This window comes from Apus apus, chromosome 12, assembly GCF_020740795.1.
Source record: "Apus apus isolate bApuApu2 chromosome 12, bApuApu2.pri.cur, whole genome shotgun sequence".
NCBI classification, from domain to species: Eukaryota; Metazoa; Chordata; class Aves; order Apodiformes; family Apodidae; genus Apus; species Apus apus.
The window spans coordinates 9,959,440-9,979,349 of NC_067293.1; the positions used below are offsets into that span (position 1 = coordinate 9,959,440).

Genomic DNA, 19,910 nt, shown 5'->3' on the forward strand with positions numbered 1-19,910 from the left:
GGTTTCCTGCAGCAGGAATAAAGAGGTTTTGCTCACAGCCTGAAAGTATGTAAACCCAAAGGCTGGGTTTTGACCACTGATATTTTGATGATTTTAGCACGTTGGGAAGAGTTGACAGAATAGTGTGCTGCTTGAATGACTGCAATGAGTATCTGTGGTCAAGCATGAAAACTGTTTTAAAAATGTCTAGGACGATGGCCAGTCTCTCATTCTGTCCCTTTTCCCTGTATCAACATACTAAAACCTTCTTCTCTTTCCCATTAGCATCAGGACCCTGGGGTCAGCCACAAGCCAGAAGCCTGGAGCAAGAGACTCACTGGGGAGTGGTTGTTGGCAAAAAAATGAAAGGGTCAGCAACAGTGGCACAGCAAGCAGCTCCAGAGGCTCAGGACCGTGCTGCAGAGGGCTGCTGAGCACAGCTGGGGTGACCTAGCATAGCTCCCTCCTCCCCAAAACTGCCAGAAGGAAGGCGTGGGCCCAGAGCTGGTCTCCACCAAAAGGCTGCAAAGGCACAGAGCCACTGCATGCTCCCCTTCTCTTGCCTGGACACTGTCATTCCTCACTGCAGGCAGAGCTGTGCCAGGCAGCCTTGCCTTTGCACTGAAGCAAGGGATAAAGAAATGAACTAATTTCTAATGTGTTTCTGTGGAAAACAGTTAAGAATGCCATCATGCCTAGAGTTTGAAACATAACTGTTAGGGAAGAAATAACAGAAATGCTTACATTACCTTGTTTTAAAGTATATATTGTAGAGGTAGCTGAGAAGTTTGTGGCTGTGATCACATTCTCTTTGTTTGAAGTATCCAGTTCCACTCGTGTCAGTTTTTCTGCATCACTGTGGAAGCTGCTGACTTCCCCAGTTGGGAATGTGGCATTGGTCAGGTGGCCGTCAGAGTCATACCTGCAACACATGATGTTAAAGAGCCATGAGAGCAGATCACTAGTCTCTTGTAGATACTCCTAAAAGGAAAAAAAAAAGACAGGAGGAAAAAGTAACACTGTGCAATAAATTAGAAGGTCATAAGTGGTGCAATTATCCACTAAAAATGCTTTCATTCCCTAATCCTTATTCCTGCTTAGACCCTTTTTCACTGGTGCTGGATAAAATACAACTGGGAGTAGTATGAGCTGCTACCTGCATCATTCAGCTTCTGCCAGAGGTTTCAGCGCTGCGCACAGCTGGTCGGGGTTTAACCTGCTGGGCTGTGATACAGAAGGGTGGCCACTGGAGGTCACTCGGACTTCAGGCAACCCACTCACCCCCAAAAAGGCGTTTTCTTACTTGCAAGTTTAAATAAAACCAATTCTTAGGCTCTGCAAAAACTGCCTTTTGTTGCTGATGTGTGAGGTACATAATATGAACGGTGAATTTAAAAAGGGGACCTAAAGCGTAACAATAGCGATAAAATTGGATTGAAATCTGCAGCGATTAAGTTGCCTACGTGGTTTTTACTCTTCTGTTATGTTTCCCATGGGCCTACTCAAATCGGCAGGAAATTCTCATCACAAGTAACAGCACCAGAATCTAGATCACGACATTTTAGTTCACCTAAATTTCATCAGTGCTGAAGAAATTATTTTCATTTAAGGTACTTCATGTGAATCGGGCCATATTATGAAAAAGTCAATAATAAAAAACTCTGAAGCATTGTTTCTAAAGAGTCTTTTCAGTTCTACAGGTATATTTGCTCTTTCTGATGGTTCACATGGAGAACAATACACAACATTGCTTGGTATTGTTTCATACTAATGACTTCCATCTTAAAAACCTTACTGATGCTAACACATTCCTCACTGACACTGCAGAGGTATTTGCATGACTAAAGCCAACTCATGTTCATAAAATAGAAGCCCACTTGTGCAGGTAGAAAAGCATAATTAAGTTTTCATGTTTTATTAACTGTCTCCCCTCATTCACAAAACATATTCTCAGTTGGTTTATCAAGCAGCAAAACTCTGCTGCCTTCAATTGAGCTATTCCAATTCACACCAGCAGAAGATCTGGCTATGTCCTTCACTTTCATGTGTGGGCATAACTTCCCTAGGATCTTTATTTCCCCCTAATTAGTTAGACAAAAGCTGTATATCACAGTGTTGCTGAAAAAAAAATAAGAATTTTTTTCTCTTCCCTCTGATACAAAGAAGAAAGACACAGCAGCTGTTCTTTTCAAATGAAACGCTGGAGAATGAAGTAGTGACCATCTTGTGTTTTTTCACAAATAAATTAATCAAATGTTAAATACAACATAATCTGTCTCACCTCCTACTGCCCTCACATACATCACACAACTTATTTACATCCTCATGCCCATTCTGTGCAAGTTGACTGGGTGCCACACCCAGTGATTAAAAATGACTCAGATCACTACTTTTCATCATTAGAAAACTCCATGAACACTGGGCACTTACATTTCATTTACTGCTTGATCAGATATGACAGCTTGCTAAGTTATTTGGATTTTCTACTGAACCGTAGAAAAATTCCCAAATCACGCATTTTTACTGTATAAATGTAGCTAGCTTGTTGCAATGTACTTGGGTGCAAGACTCAAGATCCATCTCTGCTAAGGATCCAGATCCAGTTTTGTTGCTGATAGCGCTGATAATCAGAGACAAAACTCACTGTGTAGCTGAGAAGAGGATAAACTGTTACCGGATGGCTGCCCAGGTACAGCAGTGAATTACAATGAGACTAGAGGACACAGCCTCTCACTCATGTAGATGGTCCCACTGACTTCAAGGAGAACATGCAGATTAGTGTCTTGGTAATGACTCCACACTGTGACCATCTAAAGGTTTTTTTTTTTATTCCAGACTGCTCCAAGAAACCCAGCCCTCCGAGAACAGGTTCTGCCACCTTTCACATGATAAATAGTAGCACACTGGGACTCAATTCCTGCAAAGCAATGTCCTACCCATACTAATAGGGCAGAATAATGACACATTTCTTAATTTTAATTTGGGGCCCACTTACGCCACTGTTAATCATGTTGGTGACCATTTAATCATGCAAATAATTGCATTGATTTCAGTATTCACATGAGGAAGTGCTCACCAATATTTGAAATGCACACTTGGGGATAAAGTTTCACAATCCATTTGCATTTCTATGTGTAGCACGGTTAAGAGTTATATCATTTCAAAGGGAAAGCAGTCTAATTAATTTTTTCAGAGAGAGTTGTTTCTTGCAGGTGTTTTCTTGCCCTTGATCTAATTGAGGCCCAGTGATCCCCCTCCCCTTTTACAGTTTTAATGACACAATATTAAAAAAATCTAGATGACTGAAAATTGTACATTAGCTATAATTTTATGCAAGAGCTCTTTCAGTACTTCCATTCCATCAGATTAGAGTAGATGGATGACAAGTACTTTTGTAGGTGGTTTTCTACCTCAATAATTTCCCTCTGCTAGTGAATCTGACATACAGGTAGATGTTCTGAACAGTTCATTATCTTTGCTCATATTCCTGAGTAAGTGTGATATGTGTTGTTAAACAAACTCATCCCTATTTCAGCTTGACAGAGGCATGGGTTGAACTTCTGGATGTGAATGCAAATCTAGCTTAAACAGAGAAGACGACTGAAAGCAATTTGAAAGGTGCTCATACAATAATTCTCTTAGCTCCAATATTATGTTCATATGGGACTTGGAAGCAATTCACATATAAGTCACTCTCTAAAAGAAAAATCTAATTTTCAAACTGAAATCAGGTGTCAGTTCAGAATGTGACCTGTCTGGAAAATATCGTCTGGTTAAAGGATAACTAAGGACCATCATGCCCCATGACCTGCACATGGCAGAAGGTGAGCAGCACCTCCTGAAAGCACATCTACTCAGCACAGCACTGATTACAGTCAACTGCTCCTCTGGCTGCAGCAGCTTGGATGACTTTCTGTGACTTCCAGGAATTTGCAGTAGATTATGAAGATGACTTAAAATATTGGACCGAACATAAATATTAATGACATGGTTTCACTAGTTAATTCCGCTATTGTTTTTGTCATGTTAATGTGTAATTCTGTTAATTTCTACTGACTGATCTAGACTGGCAGAAGTACACAGTCACGCAAAGCCTCGACAATCAAAGCATCAGCGAGGACAGTGTTACCTAGCCTGTAGTTAAAGCTGGGAAAGTATGAAAAACTGCTTAATTTATAAAAATGTCTTTGTGTTAATCATATACATGATATTAATCTTTCCAAGGAACAGGTATCTCTTTGTGAGGAAATCTGTATTATATCTTACTGTGCTTGAGTGATACTTCAACAACTTGCCAGAAGACAACAGGCACAAGCAATAATTGTATTTACACTCAATGATTATGGGATGAAGTAAGAACCCCAGGATTGAGAAGCACATGATGACAAATAACCTGTTCTAACAATCAAGGCCCTGCAACAATGCATGGTGTTCAACATTTTAAGAAGCAACAGGCATGACTCAGAGCAACTGCAAAAGCTTTTTGAAAGTGTCATTGGTCCATGGTCTGAATTGATTCCATCCTCAAGTAGGGATTTAAATGGATCACTCTCAGTGTTAAAACTATTACAGAGAAGCATGTATTTTAGGTCAGTCCTGTTTATAAAAGGTAACACTCAGATCAGTGTTTAGACAGCACCAGGAGCTTGTCTTGTTGCAAGATAATTTAAATGTGTATCAGTAGATGTCTAATAATGAGAACTGAACCAGGAAGGCCCTGTATGGTTTTGTTTTCCTGCATATTGTCAAAATTGGCCCTATATAATGGTTTATACTTTCGTCCCCCCTATCAATTTAGTCTTTGAAAGAATAATAGAGGGCGGGATGGACAAACATCCTTTTGAATAAAAAATTCCACACACTAGGCAACAGCTTTCTCTGCTTTTCTTCTACTTCTATTTTAAGAAAATAGAATTCTAAAAACCTGTAACGATGATGACTCAACTTCCTCTCCAGGTGATTCTTGCAGTAACTGAATTCTCCTCAATTTCTGTTCATATCTCACCTGGATGGCTTTTCCTTTTAGTTTTTGACCATGAACTCCTATGCTCCACAGAGAGCAGGCATTATTATTATCCTCCTTGAAGAGGCTGAACTACTACTGAAATGCTAATGTTGAATTTCCATCCATCACTTGTCACATCCTCAAACAGGGATTATGACAATTAATTACAAATAATGAGAAAACCTGATATATCACACCTCTTTATAAATGAAAAATTAACTTGCTCTTGTGTTGTTCTCTCTCTGGGATGACTGGGATGTTCTGACTACATCTTTAACTGTCTTGTCTTGCTTCTTAGAGGTCCTGTCAAAGGTCTCCTGAATGTATTGCTTATGAGGCCATTCCTGCTTCCCTTACATATAGCCTTTTGCTATTACTTTTCCTTTTGTTATTTTATATCCTATTCTTCTGCTGATAGAGACAAGTCCACTCTTGTCTTTGAATATTCCTTCCACTGAAATTCCCAGTTTCCTTTGCAACATCCCCTTCTCACAACTTGCCTCTACTGTTTTGGTTAAAAAAAAGTCCACGATCATACTTTCATTTGGAGAAATAGATTCACAATAATGAAGTGCAAATGAAGTATGATTTCAGGCACTTTTTGCTATGCTTAATGAGCACTATGTACAGAGCTTTTACATATGACAGGCTTCGGCACTGCAGAAATGGTAGTTTCATTGTAAAAGCTTGTGCAACAACACTATTTGTCCTTTCTCACGCAGTGTTAGTAGAAGAGAGGGTTTTTTTAAATTACTAGAACTGACTAAAAATATTTCAATGTTGATTTAAAACTCCTTACATGAAGCATTTAATGTCATGGACTTACTCATACACAGTTGTCCATCCGTTTTCATCGCTTTTAGTTGCTAAAAGCCCTGTGTTTCCAGGATATGTCATCAAAGCCAAGTTGTAGCCTTGGGCATAAACTCTTTTGAGAACCCCATTGCTGCTTATTGTCAACCAGTACACTTGGCCTCCTGGCACCACGACCCACAGGGGCAGCCCACTGGTGTCTCTGCGGATGTGAACCGAATTCCCATTGCTGCTGGTGATGGTGCCAATATCCCCTTCCCCGCTGTAGGTGAAGTTGTAAATGTAGTCCCTTGTTATGAGGTTCAGCGTGTGCAGGTGGGTGCCATTGATGGTGAACTGATAGAGCTCTTGGTCTGCTGGTGAAGCAATCTCATACATGTTGGTGTCACTGAGGTGAGCCTTGTTCCTGCTGATGGCACGGATGCGAACATTGCCAAGGTCTGCTACGTACAGAGTGTCATCAGGAGAGACTGCTAGAGAAGAAGGTGCTTTCAGCTTTGCATCTTTGGCATATCCACCATCACCTGGAGGAGAAATGCTAATTTTAGTAATTTGTAATGTCCCTATTTAAGCTGATCCCCATAGCCTGACACACTGCTTCTCCTCAGTATCATTTACAGGTCAATAAAACGGTATCTTCAGCCAACTAATTAAAGCCATATTATCTAAGGCTGGTGCAATTCTAAATCAGTCTCAGTGAAGACAAACAAGAATATAAATTATCTAATTTACACCATTTTTGCTAAGGCCAAAACCCTGCTGCTCAGGAAAGCATTAATGGCTAGATTGTGAAAGAAAAAAACTCTGAAGTTTCATTCCCCACTACTTGTTCATTGGCATGCAGTTAAAGTAGAATAGTGTTAGAAATAAAAGAGAAAATAAACCCCAGTAATTCAGCTAAAATGACACTGAACCAAGCATTAGTTTATACTTATTAAAAACTCAACACTACAGGAAAATAAAACAAGAATAACAGTAAAAAAGGGCCTTGAGAAACCATCTCTTCAAGTATCACTTGGATGTTTACTTGGTTTGTGTATTTTAAGGTTTGAGGAGGATATTTGCATTATCATGGGTTATATATGCATATCAAAATGACTTTACATGAGCAGGATTTTCTGTAACTAGCAAGAAAGCATATTAAACCTCACTCTTAGAGAAAAACACAATACTGTTTGTATTGCTGTACTGCTCCTGACTGAGAAATGAAATCTGATGGAGATTTTGAGCATACCCCATGCTTCCTTGGAAACAGACAAATTAGCTGGTCTTCTGACCCTGCGTTTCACTAACCCAGGACTGGCACAATCATTAGATATGCCGCAGCTTTTTTATTTTTCAGCACCAAGGGCAGTTTCCTTCAAAAGGAACCCAGAACAGGTTCTTTTCAGCACTGGTCTACCACAGCTGTGACTGAAGCTGGCAGCACTTGGCAATGCACATGAAGCTTTGATTATCATTACAATGCTGGGTCAGCAACCCACCTTCTCTGGAAGACCATTTACATTTTTTCCTCTCCATTCTTGACACACTTAATGTTTTCTTGTCAGTAATTAACCTTTTACTTGAAATGGGAAGCTTAAGAATAATGATGACGTTATGGAGCTGAACACAGTGGTTCTTAGAGATGACAACAGACTGCACATCTCTGTATATGGGAATGCTGTCCTTTGGCCTGTTATGAAATATGTTTTTATGAAAAAAAAGTGCCACAATTTGTTTTGGTGCATGCAGGGAAGAGGAGCTGTGTTGCTGAGAATGTCCAGTGGTGCAGTGCAGGCCTGGCACTGGCTGTTCCAGCTTAAAACACACAAGGAAATTCTGCATGTTACATGTTTGTGTCATTTTGCTGGCTGTGCAGTGTGGCATAAGTGATGAGTAGGCATAAGCTTGTGTTTTTCATGGGATGTGAAACACCTTGGTCCTCTTCTTGGTGAGAAAGGCTGCTCAACCCAGTGGCAGCTAGATGCAATCTGGACAGGGCTGGTACAATATTCAACAGGGACAAACAAGAACTGACACAGAAAGTCAGACTTGGAGCTAATTCTGAATGGTGTGTAATCTCTGTATCAAAAGTGGAAAAGCTAAGTCTACCCTGAGGTTACTCCAGTGCCAACTGGAAGACTCGCATCTCTACATCCAATGGATTAAATCCATAAAGAGCTGTTGATAAGGCTTTTGGCTTTTCAAGGAAACAGAACAATGCTCATCTCTCCTTCCTCTTATCACTTTGCACTGTGCTGTCACTGCACCTGTGCCAGGGGATTTCAACAGATCAGACAAAGGAAATAACTAGCATCATCTTACCTGAAAAACAGTCACAATTAGGATCAATCTTGCAGTCACAATCTGACGGGGCTCCAGCGATGATGGAGATCTCCCCGTTGGTTGTGACCTGCTGTATACGGTTGATCTTTCTTTCATCTGTCTCTGCAATGTAGAGTATCCCACTGTGAGATACAGCGATGGCCCTGGCTGACTCCAGGGTGGAATGGATGGCCACCTTGCTGACGATGAAGTGGTCGATGCCTGGCACCTGGCAGTGAATGGGGCGCCCTGCAATAATTCGCACGCGCCTGTTCTCAGAGATCTGCAGGACAATGTTGTTGTCCAGGACATACAGTGAATTGTCTAGAGGGTTCACTGTAAGGTCTGTTGGCCACTCTAACCGCACCTGGAAAAAAATTAAAGGGGAAGGGAGGGGAAAAAAAAAAAGAAAAAAGAATGATTAAGACAGTAAGGCAGCTTCAATCAACCATCTCCAATCACCATGTCATCAAGGCACTCGGTGGATTCACCCAGCACTACTTCTCTAGTATGTATCTTTAATTGGGTTTAGCAGAAGTTTCAACAAGGATACTCTTTTCTGAGGCCCCCATCCAGTGTGGAACAAAACTTGATCTGAAAAGTAATTTAGCACCCTCTGGGAGATATTTGCACAAGTCCATTAAGGCGGGAACTTTATTATATCTATGCAGTCATGCAAATAAAAATACACACTTCATGTCATGCAGCATCACGCAGAAAATTTTCCAGGTCTGAATGTTATTGTTTCAAGGTTGCAGTCAAGACTGGCAGAGTGGAAAACAGTTAGAGGTTTTCAATGTCCTAACACTTTAATTGACTGTTAGTACAAAAGGAAAATGACATACTAGAAGAGGATGACACATTTCCACAATTTACTTACTAAGCAGGAAATGTTAATAAGACTTATATGCCATGAGAAATATAAGAAATAAAACTTAATTCTTTGTAACATAATAGAACCACCAGTATATCACTCTTCACATGATACAACAGTCAAGCCGTAATTACTTATAATTATTTTGCCTTGTGAATTCGGTGTTTCAGACACAATTTAAATACATTCTTCATATTTAAGTTTAGCCTTTTGCCTTTTCCATGCAGGTGAGAGTGCCAACCAAGCACATTTTCCAAATCTGGCTCAATGAAATGCTAGAGGAATGACCTCACTCATCTGATACCTGTTGTATCAGCATCTGGAGGAATTAAACATGCTCCTAACTAAAGGTGGGACAGCCTGTCAACCTAAAAGTCAACCAGTTATGCAGGCTCCTGATTGTAGCCCAGACCTTCAAATTCCTCCTGATAAGGAAGGTCAATAGGCAGTGCAAGATCACTGAACTGGGAAATGAGAGTAGACTGGTCCCTCTCCCCAGCTGATGGCCAGTGGAGGATTTGGACTGCAGTTTGCCTATGGAAAGGTGAGAGAACAGGCAGGACAGCCTACTTTTGTCTGTCTCAGGATGCTTCGTTTGTGCAGAGATGGCTGCTTTTATCTGAGTGGAATTTTTTTGGACTAAATATTTCAATAATCAGAAGAGAATAACTACCAGGCTAAAATGTAACAGTTTTATATACTTTATAGGTCACAGAAGCATCTATTGTTTATTTTACTGATTTTGTTGCTGGTTTTGCTCATTTTTCCACTGTGCTAATTAAAAGATCTATGAATTTAGAGACTGCAGATGCTAATACAATGCTCAGCACTGAGGAATAACATATGGTGGAATGTGTGGCCATCACAAGCCACCTGCTCACTGGGGTCAGCTCAGGAATCAGGCTGGAGGCCAAGTCTCTCCCTTTCTCAAGCATTAGTATTTCCTGAATAATTTCATTTCCAGAAGTACATTGCTGGTTTGATAATTGATGTTTTAATAAAGTGAGGGCTTTGTGGCTACCATGTCTCACCCTGCGTGGTTATGTGGTGCACCACACAATTATGAAGTCTCACGGAGTAATCGAATTCCTCCTTGTGCCCAGTCCATTTTGCTAGACAACATAATAACTGGCATTAAGACTAATGTTGTTGGGTTCAAGATCTCTTCTGAACCAGGTGGTTGAATCCTTCCAAATGATGATAAATGTGGTGAAACAGTTGGAAACAGATTTCTCCTATAAAGGTGCTGATTTCTGAGTGTGTGTGAGACTGCCCAGATTCCACCCGCTGTGCTAGGGCTGGTTTACACACTGCTGTTAGCACACGCTTCAGCTGAGAGTTCTCTGGGACAACAAATACAGCTCTTTGGTTAGCATAAAAATCCCTACAAGGCTATCTTCAGGAAACTTGGAAAAAAACATATTTGCAATGCACCTTTAAAACAGAACATTTCATTGCTCAATCAGAGTAAATGGGTAATTTTTTAACAGGAAATAGACACTCCAACAGCCTTTTCCATAGATAGCTCTGCTGTAAAAATAATCTTTGATTAGTCATAACTGGATTATTAGTAATAAAAACTTTGGGGTGAAACTATCTTTTTTTGCCATAAAGACTCTGCATAGCACCGACCACATCTTAAGAGCTAGTTTTCCTTCATGGATCAGCCACACTACCTTTGAATTACTCCCACCGTGCAGGTATGCCTGCTGTCTTGCAGGTAAAAGGGACTGGTTTGGTCCAAAACAGCTTTTTCTCTGGTTGATTTGAGGCTGATCTGGTTTATTGAGTTAGAATAAACCTTTGTGCAACTGTGCATTTCACTTGCAGCAATATGCCTAAAGCTTTGTATTAACAGCTGTTAAATGCAAGTACATTTGCTGCCATACTGGTCACATCTGTAAATCTAGCTGCATTATGGTAAAAATGAATAAAATTTTAGCTGGGGACATGTAAATAATCTTGGTTACTACACCAGAACTGTTGCCCAGCTCTCTGCTCTGCAAAGCTCACAAAAGGTATGGCTACAGCTTCTCCTTCCTAGGTTTAAAGCAGTCATGGATGTATTAATGGTTGAATCCCAGGTGAAATATTAAAGCTAGCATGTACCTGTCTGGAGACTGCAGCACAAAAACCAGCTGCTCACTGCAAGCTTATGCTAGTGCAACTGGAAAGGAAAAAAGGTGAAATAGGCCAATTAAAACCAAACATTACACACAAACCCCTGAGCATTCCCAATCTGAAGAACAATTTAACAGATTTAGAAAAAAATCTGTGCTATTCTTGTCAGGATGAGACTTCAAGGCACCTTAAACTGGTGTAAGCTGGGGATGCTGCAGTCCCACCTTGTCCCTTCTCCCAGTGCAGCCCCCAGCAGCAAGGCCAGCATTTATGTGCTCCTACAGAGAGAAGGTTCAGGACAGTTTGCTGGCTAAAAACTAATCACCTAAATCAGCTTAAGCTGAAGTGTAACTGCACCCTCAGGTTCACTGTTACCTTGAAAAGTCACCAGTTGTTTCTTTTCTTTTAAAGCAAGCTGCCCTCTGGCAGATTTCTGTGACCAAACCATCCGTTGTGCTTCATTCAGAGCCAATAAACATATTACAGAGAAGCACTTCAATTCTCATCAGATATGACTATGCCTATTTAAAAGTTTTTCCAGACAAAACCTCAGTTAGGATTAGAATATTAAATAAGTTTCTAGACTTCTTAATTTTTAAGCAGTACCCCATAAGCCCTGTATAAAGTCCTCTCTCAGTTATGCCTCTTTTTCTTATAACTTAAAATTGGGCCAATTGCAAGTGTTTTTTCATGTATTTGATGAGCTATTTTTTTGAGCAGTGTACAGAAATGGCACTGCCAATTAGCCCATCATAAACAAACAGACAAGGTTTGTTCAGTAGCAGTCAGTACTTCACATTCTTCACAGACTGAAATTTTCAGGTGACAATTCTGGTTTGGTTCACTGGAGACTGAGTACGTGCAATGGAAAGCACTACTAAAGCAAATGAACCCTTGAGCAACGAGACCTTTTGCATATAAGTATTAACATGTCAACTTTTCTGGGAATTCAGCATTTAACTGTCAAGATAAAGGCTCCAGCTATATCAAATAATCAATCTCTGGTTTGAGGAGTGCAAAATTAACACCTACTGGTCTGGCTTTCTAATACATTTTTTCATGTCAACTGTTCTGGAAAACACTAAGTGCACTAAGGTGGCTTTAGTTTAAATGAATTTTCACTGGGGGATCTACATTAAAGTATTAAATAGCTCTCAGTCCTTAATGTATTTTTTTTGGTGTTTGCTTCTTTCTTGCAAAATATGCATGTACTTGTATAACTATCTACCTACCTACCTAGTTGGTTTTGATATATTTAAATAATTTGCCCACAGAAAAGCTTTACAACTAAATAAACAACATAAGTTTTTTGCAAAGCAGCACTGATTGGAGAGCCTGCACTCATATAATTATTAAACATACAGACCCACACACATATACACATTTAAGTGTTGGTTTGTGAAGAATACTGCTTCACTTTTGGTTTTGACCATATGGCTAAAACTTTCTGCATGTTTTGCATGACATTTCCTGGCTATGGCATTTTTGGTACTATTTTAAATGGATCAGATAAATTCTACTGTTATATCAAAGCAAGAATAGTAAAGAGGGAAAAACTTATCCTTGTCTGCAGATGCAGAGCTTAAGTGTTTGGTTGCAGGGGGTAAATTTCACCAGGATAAGTTTCATTTATCATGGATTAAAAGAAGCGGCATAAATCCCTAAAAAGGCTTTACTTTGATTTCTTGCCATGAGTGGCTTGTGTATTTTGATTCAATTTCATGTAGTAGCACGAAATTAATGCAAAATTTTTTCTGATAGTCCTTACTGATGGATTACTTCCTATCTGTACTGCTCAGCTTCAAGCATTTCTGTTCCTGCTACCTTTGCCTTTCCTCAGCTCTACGATACTCACTGGCTGACCTGACCTCCCTGTTTCTCTTTTGCTGCTAACTTCCTGTTTTTACCTTCAGTTGAAGCTCACTTCAACTGTTGTTTCCAGGCGAAACGCTTTTACGCACCACAAGGTCCTTCCAAATAGCATTTTTCTCTCTTCCCACCCAAACCCTTCTTTCTCCTTCCTTCCACAACAGAAATGGCTCTGAGGAAGGACTGGCACCAGGAGTGAGTGTGTAGTTTCCAAGGCTGAAGGAGACTGGTTCTGCTTCCCTGAACTTTTTACAGGATGTCTCACTACATGTATTTCTCTCTATTTTTTCACAGTTGACAACCATGGATATTTTTTCATCATTTTCTGTCAGTTTGCTCTCACTTCTGGGCTCTTTCTTTTGTTGACACTGACACTGTCAGCTCCTCTCAGCAGCTTAGCTTCTTTCTTAATGGCACACAGAGACACAATTCAGCTCCTGCTGTCTGACACTGTGGAACCCTTCCCCATGGTGGGATTACAGCCTCCTCCCATGCTGGGGGAGCCTTTGTTTCTTGTGCTCCTGATACTGCATGTTTTAAAATTCAGAATTATACAGTTCAGCTGTAGCAGTCCCCGCTCTAAACTTCACAAATGTTTTGCTCTCTGCATTCATTGTTCCCCAGTGAAAAACCCAAATAAATGAGTTTTGCAGCCTAACAACTGTTGTTCTCTACCCTGGACTAGGAAAGCACTGTGGCAAATTTACAGATATAGCTCAGAGGTCTGAGGCCACCAGTTCTCCAGCAATACAGCTCAAGTACTCTCCCCACCAACCTGCCTTTGCCATCAATTACTTCCAGCAGATAAGGGACCCAGTGCAAGAACGTGAGGGGAAGTTGCCACTCCAATGGTTTCACCGCTTGTCTTCACTTCACTTGCCATAAGACTCTCTATGCTCTCACTTTCCAGCTTTCCCTGTTCCATAATTTCTTTTTTTATGATTTTTTTTTCTGCTTTGCGCTTCAAAGACTGTATGAGGAATCTTGGGCCTACTAAATCAATAAGAAAAGTTGATTTCTATGGGGACAGGTTTCACATCATCTTTATTTAATAACAGGGGGAATATTATCCAGAATCACATAAGCCCATTGACTATGAAAATCAATGGAACTTGATTCCTAAACCATTTAAGTCTGTTTAAACATGGTACCCATGGTTTATACAGCTTGTGAAAGAAATACTTTGTTAAATGCCCAGAAGGAATTTACAAAGTATTTTGATCAGGCTGGTACCTCTGAGAGGAGAAATCTTTGACTCTTCAATTAAAATATCTCAAAATAGATCACAAATTTGAATCTAACTCAAATGCATCTCCCATGCTGGAGTGGGAATAGATGTCCCCCAAACACACTGCTGCAGTTAATTTTCATGGCCAAAAGGAGGGAGAGGAACCGGGTAGAAATCCAGCTAACAACAGGACTGCTTCCATCTTGCCTCACTTTCTAAAGTGCACTTCCAGGTCCTGTGCTTGTCAGACGATGTGGCACAAAAGTAAGATTGCATAAATCTTAATAAATCTCTCACTAGTTTGGGCCTTTTCTTTCCATTTTGGGCTCAGAAGTTCTGGAAAGCCAGTGTGCTGCCAATGCAGAAAAGGTGGGAGGAAGATCTTGAAAAGCTTTAATGGAGACACTTATTAAAGGCTGTTTGAGAACTGGAGCTTGTATGTTATGGTGTCTTTTGCCTTCAGTAACTACTGAGGTGCATAAAAGCATCTGGCCTGAAAACTGGGAGGGAGGAAGGAAGGAAGGATACACAGAAATGAAATTTCCAAAGCAGAAAAATGCAAAGAAAGTGAAAGCCCTGCCTTTGAGTAACACCAGCCACTGTGAATATATCACTCAAATACTCTGACTCTGCCCTGTCAGTCTCAACATTAAAATTTAAATTTAATTCTTGAAATTAAAACTTCCTACACATTTGTGCCCAGGAAACTCTCCAACAACAGCACGGCTCCTCAGGGCAGTGCTTTCCTCACCCCAGGGCTGGGAAGAACATGAGACCAGGGGCAGCAAAGGATGAGAAGCCGCTGCCAGCAGGTTGCCAGTTGGGCGGGTGGGAGCCACGAGCCACAGCTGCCTCCTCAGCTGGATCAGGGCTGCAAAACACATTCCTGCCAGGATCAGAACAAATGCTAACTTGACTGCTTTCACAAGAAAATGCAAATTCACTTCTGCCGTTTAAGCTTTCCCGTATGAGTTACACCATTAAACTCACAAACACAATTTCTGCAAGTGAAAGAAAGAAGGATGGGAAAAAGAGATATCCTGCAATCCATGTTTTTGGCAAGGTATCTGCTATGGCAAATTCCTACAACCATACACAATTCAATAGTGATAGCTTTTTCTAATCCATTTAAAGAGTGAACTAATTATTTACTAACTGTAGCAGAGAGTTAAAGCAAAACAATTACAGAAAAGTTTGATTTTTATATGATGCATATTTTTCATATAGCTATTAAAAAATCTAGGCATAAAAAGCAACTCAAGTAATTTAAGTCCTTACTTTAACAAAAATTAGCACTGAGATTGTTATCATGACATCATTTTCTGCAACTAATTTTTCACATTTACCTGATTAGGTATTTCAACTGGACAAAATGAATGTAATCTAACTAGCTGTCATGCTGCATTGAAAGCAAACATATACTGCTGTGAGACTCAAAATAGTTAAAAAAGAAACAAACTAGGCATCTTGCATTTTGCAGAACAAACCAGACAAATGCATTTCATGCAGCAATCCTTTTATGTGAGTATTTACATTGATTAGGCACTCACATGAAAATGCACCCGAGAGCGTTTGATTCCAGCTTAAGACTGTAAGCAGTCCCTGAACTGCTGTCAGATAAGAGCACTGATGACTGCTGTGATGCATATTTGGATACACATTATCAGACTGTGCAAGAAAAGCTTACAAGGATAAAGTTTAGGACTTATGTTTTTTCAAGCAAAACTGAAGAATTACCACTCAGCTACATAATGTATCTCAAGCTTGAGAAGGAAACAACCTCGATGTAAAAGGAGAGGCACTCGGTTTTCTTGCCTTCCAAAAAGGCTCTAGACAAAGATTTTAAAAGTGTACCTGAAATTAGGTTTCCAACAGGCTCTTAATCAGATTGTGAAAGAAAGTTTTTGATTTTCAGTAGCTGAGCTTTAGATCTAGAAAGTCATAGAGAGGCTCTAGACCTAAAAGGGCTCAGAAATCTCTAAAAAGTCTCTTGCAAAAAAACAAAAAGGGGGGTGGGATGGAAGGGAGGCCCTAAAAGGGGTCCCTGGAGTTCTGTATTCAGAAAGGGCCCAGAAGGGTGCTGGATCTAGACAAGCCTGCCAAGCTAGAAAAGGCTGCAGAAGGGCTCCAGAGAAGTGCTAGGCAGGCTCTGATAAAAAGCTCTAACAGGTTTCCAAATCATCACAGGAAAAAGATCTAGTGAGTCTCTAGACATGCTCCAGAAGCTATGGATGCCCTCCCACCCTGGCTCCAAAAAGCTCTAGATATATAAAGGTTCCTAGACCTACAAAGGTGCTAGATGTCTTCAGAAAGCCTAGCAAAGTTGTAAATCCCTAGCAAAAGTATAAACCTCTGGATATCAAGCTCTCAGCAATGTCTAGATCTAGAATGCCAGATCAAGAAACGTTCTATTAAAAGATCATCTTTTCCTTATTCATTCAAATCAAATCCAAAAAACCTGATGCAAATAGCTAAGTCATAAATCCTTCTGGATGGGAGCACACAAAAATGATTTCACAATTAAACTAGTTCCTTATGACAAGGCTACTTTTACCAAGTTTCAAACATTTGACCTCTCCTGATTTCCCAAATTTTTGGCCTAGCTTTCATGAGCCACCCAACATGCTTAGTTCATGGTAGTAATAGCAAAAAACAAGTTGGTTTTGCTGTCACTATTGATATGGACACAGAAATATGAGTCTGAACCGGCAAGAAAAATAGAAGAAAGAAGAAATACATATGGATGGATGGAGGACCTGAAGGGTTTTACATCACATCATGACTTTCCCCAGTTCTCACCAGAGACAGCTACATGCTGTTCAGTTTCCCATTTTGCTTTGAGCAGTTGATTGAATGGCTGCTGAGTGATGTTCCGACATTTATGATTTTCCTGCAATGTGACCTACATTGCTAAACTTCATAAATTTATTCTCCAAGGCAGTGTATCATTTTGCATGCCATACCCACCCCAAAGGAATCTATCAGCAGGAGATGAGGCCCAGTTTGTAAATGCTGAATGTCCTTCAGACATTTTCAGCTAATTTGTTTGTAAATGTGAGAGTTATTGTTAGAGTAACATGCTGCATAAAACGGTGCTCTCTATCATTCTGCTTGCATCCCTCTCTCTGGCCTAAGCTTCATAATGCACAGCTATAAATGTAACCTCTGTATGGTAGCACACTACAAATGGATCCAACCAATTTCTGTTTTGACACTTGCATTTTTTTCTTCCGCTGACACAGTGTCTTTTTTTTTTTTTTTTTTTTCTTAACTTGGCAGAAAAGATGCTGAAGCAAATACAGTATCCTTAAGATGGGAAATCAGGAATTCTTAGCTGTCATTGCCCAGGCTGCAGCTCCTGCCATGTTACTTTCTGCGGTTGTCACATCTCACTTTTATTTAACTTCAGTTATGCTTGTAAACATAACTCTGGGCAAACTTAGTCCTAATAACAAAATTGGAGATACCACTAATACTTCCAAAGCAACACTTCTTGGTACTAAAACCTTTTCAGTCCTTGTTTATAACCAGCTTTGAGACCTGACAAGTACTCAGGCAGCAAGGAAACAAGACCCTCTAGAATACCCTTCTGCTGACATGCTTCAAAGTCCTGCCCTTTGTAAGGTGTTATTATTGCTGTGCTGTTTTGACAGGATCTGTGGACAGTCAGGTTCCCCTTATCACCTGGAGCATTTTGCAGACCAGAAGCATCATTGTACTTGGCTTTTTTAACCTCCCCGTCCACCCATTTTTGCAGTACAATGCTTTCAGTCATACAACCATACCCACACCTTCTTTTACAGCTTTCAAATGCAGCAGTTTGCAGCTATGTAAAATTTCAGCAACCTGACAATAGATTTAAAAGCATATATTGCCTTTTTTCATTTACACTGGTTTTCTGCCTTTATTTTTGAAGGCTTCCTCCCAATCTGTGTAGTGAAGATCAACCAGGAGTTGTTGTTTTGCAAGTGACCAATAGAAAAAGAGCACTGGGGCTTTAAGGAAGAAATTGCAGTGTGACTTCATTGCACACTATATCGCTTCTATGACTAGTATTTAAAATTCAGCGATAATTTGATTAGAATAAAAATGAGCTGTGATGAAACCATCCTGTTTGATATTCTAAAAAGCACATTATACACCTACAAGTTTGATTCATGAACAGTCACAGACTTTGTTCCACCTGAGGTCCTAATGCTACAAGCCTCTTTTTGCTCAGTTCCTGTCAAAGAGAGGCAATTTAACCTCTCCTTCAGCACTGGGAAATGATTATTTTATCTTCCACCCAAAGAAACTTTTTAAAAAAGGCTTTCAGCTTGGTTTTGCTTCAAAGTAGGGATACTAGTGACTGCTTGCTCCTGCATACGCTATTATGGCTGGAATTCTTTGGTACAGGCTTATGGGTTCTAAAGGCTAGTACTTAATTGAGGGGGGCAGGCTCATTTTTTAAAAGCTTTGAAAATGCCTCAGTAAATGCTCTGTCCATCACCCATTTCAGTCTTGTTTTTCAGAAACAGATACATTCTCTTAGGATCTACTTGCTCCTTGCTACACACCTCCCACTTGCCACACTGTCAATTATGCCTGGAAAAGCACCCAGCGAGAGGCAGTAGCAAAAGTGCTGCTGGTTTTGCTGGGGCCACAATTTCCACTCTAGTTAGCTTCTCTGGTACTCCAGCAAAACCTGAGAAGAAAGAAAATTAAATTAAGCAGCAGAGTAAAAAGAGCCAGAGAGTAAGACAACTTTACATTGTAAAAAACCCCAGCTCTTCTGAGCTCCTTAATGCGGCAAAAATTAGAAAAAACAATAATGAAGATCTTTTAAAAAGAAAAAATCTCTGAAAGTGTTCTGTAAGGGAAAACCACAAATAAAAATTAAAAGGCCTATAAATTGTAATTTCTGCTTTATATGCTTTTTGTTGAGTGATTTCACGAATACACATAAAACATGTTTCTGTGAAGCACTGAAAAAAAGGAGTTCAGGGATTTGGAATATTTATGATACATTAATTACACATAACTAGAACAGTGTTTCAAAAGCCTCACAAATAGGACTGAAAGTAAATCAAGAGTAGGGGTAGTTTTGTAATACTTTGCTACAGTGAAAACAAAGTTGTTGCTTTTTGATGCAGTTCTCTAACACAATTAGAGCATTGTGCATGTAGTTTTAAAAAAAGCCAATGAGAAAGTATTTTGCACTTTCTGCTTTTACAAGAATGCAGTACATTGGGTATGTAGAGAAACACCTAAAGAGATAGCGTGTCTTTCTCTGACCTGCAATGCTAATTAATTAATTGGATCCATGTAATCCTGCAGTTGCATTGTGACACCCTGCTCTCAACCTGGCTTAAAAGTACTTCAGCCTAGAATCAATTTGTTTGTCTGCTGGCAGCTCGCTCCCCCTGTTTTTCACCCATTAATTAGATGATATTTTTGTCTTTCACATTTTCCTTTCCTGCCTCCAAACGTAGCCGGTGAAAGTTCTCTTCAGGCTGTGCTTGCTCTGATGAGCAGACCCTCATCACTGCTTTCAAGTGAGGTCACCATGTCCTGGGAGCTTTTTGTTCTGCTCAAAAGGTTTCCATGATGCCACTGAAGCATATTGTGCCTGTGCAGATGCTGGCGGGGAGTGCCTGCAGCACTTGTGACTGCAGGAGCAAAGTCAGCATTTGCATTTTTGAGATATATACTACATTTTCAAGCAACTCTGCTCA

The 19,910-nt window shown here is 40.1% G+C and overlaps 1 protein-coding gene across 4 annotated transcripts in view; it reads right to left on the reverse strand.

Moving 5' to 3' along the window:
• Positions 1-19,910, reverse strand: part of TENM1 (teneurin transmembrane protein 1) — a 314,346-nt gene that overhangs the window by 16,035 nt on the left and 278,401 nt on the right. For all 4 annotated transcript variants that reach the window (XM_051630327.1, XM_051630326.1, XM_051630323.1 and 1 more), the window contains 3 exons: positions 8,105-8,471; positions 5,811-6,321; positions 729-901 (listed from right to left, as the gene is read on the reverse strand). In XM_051630327.1, coding sequence (XP_051486287.1) covers positions 729-901; positions 5,811-6,321; positions 8,105-8,471 — 1,051 coding nt within the window. The remainder of the gene's footprint in view (positions 1-728; positions 902-5,810; positions 6,322-8,104; positions 8,472-19,910) is intronic.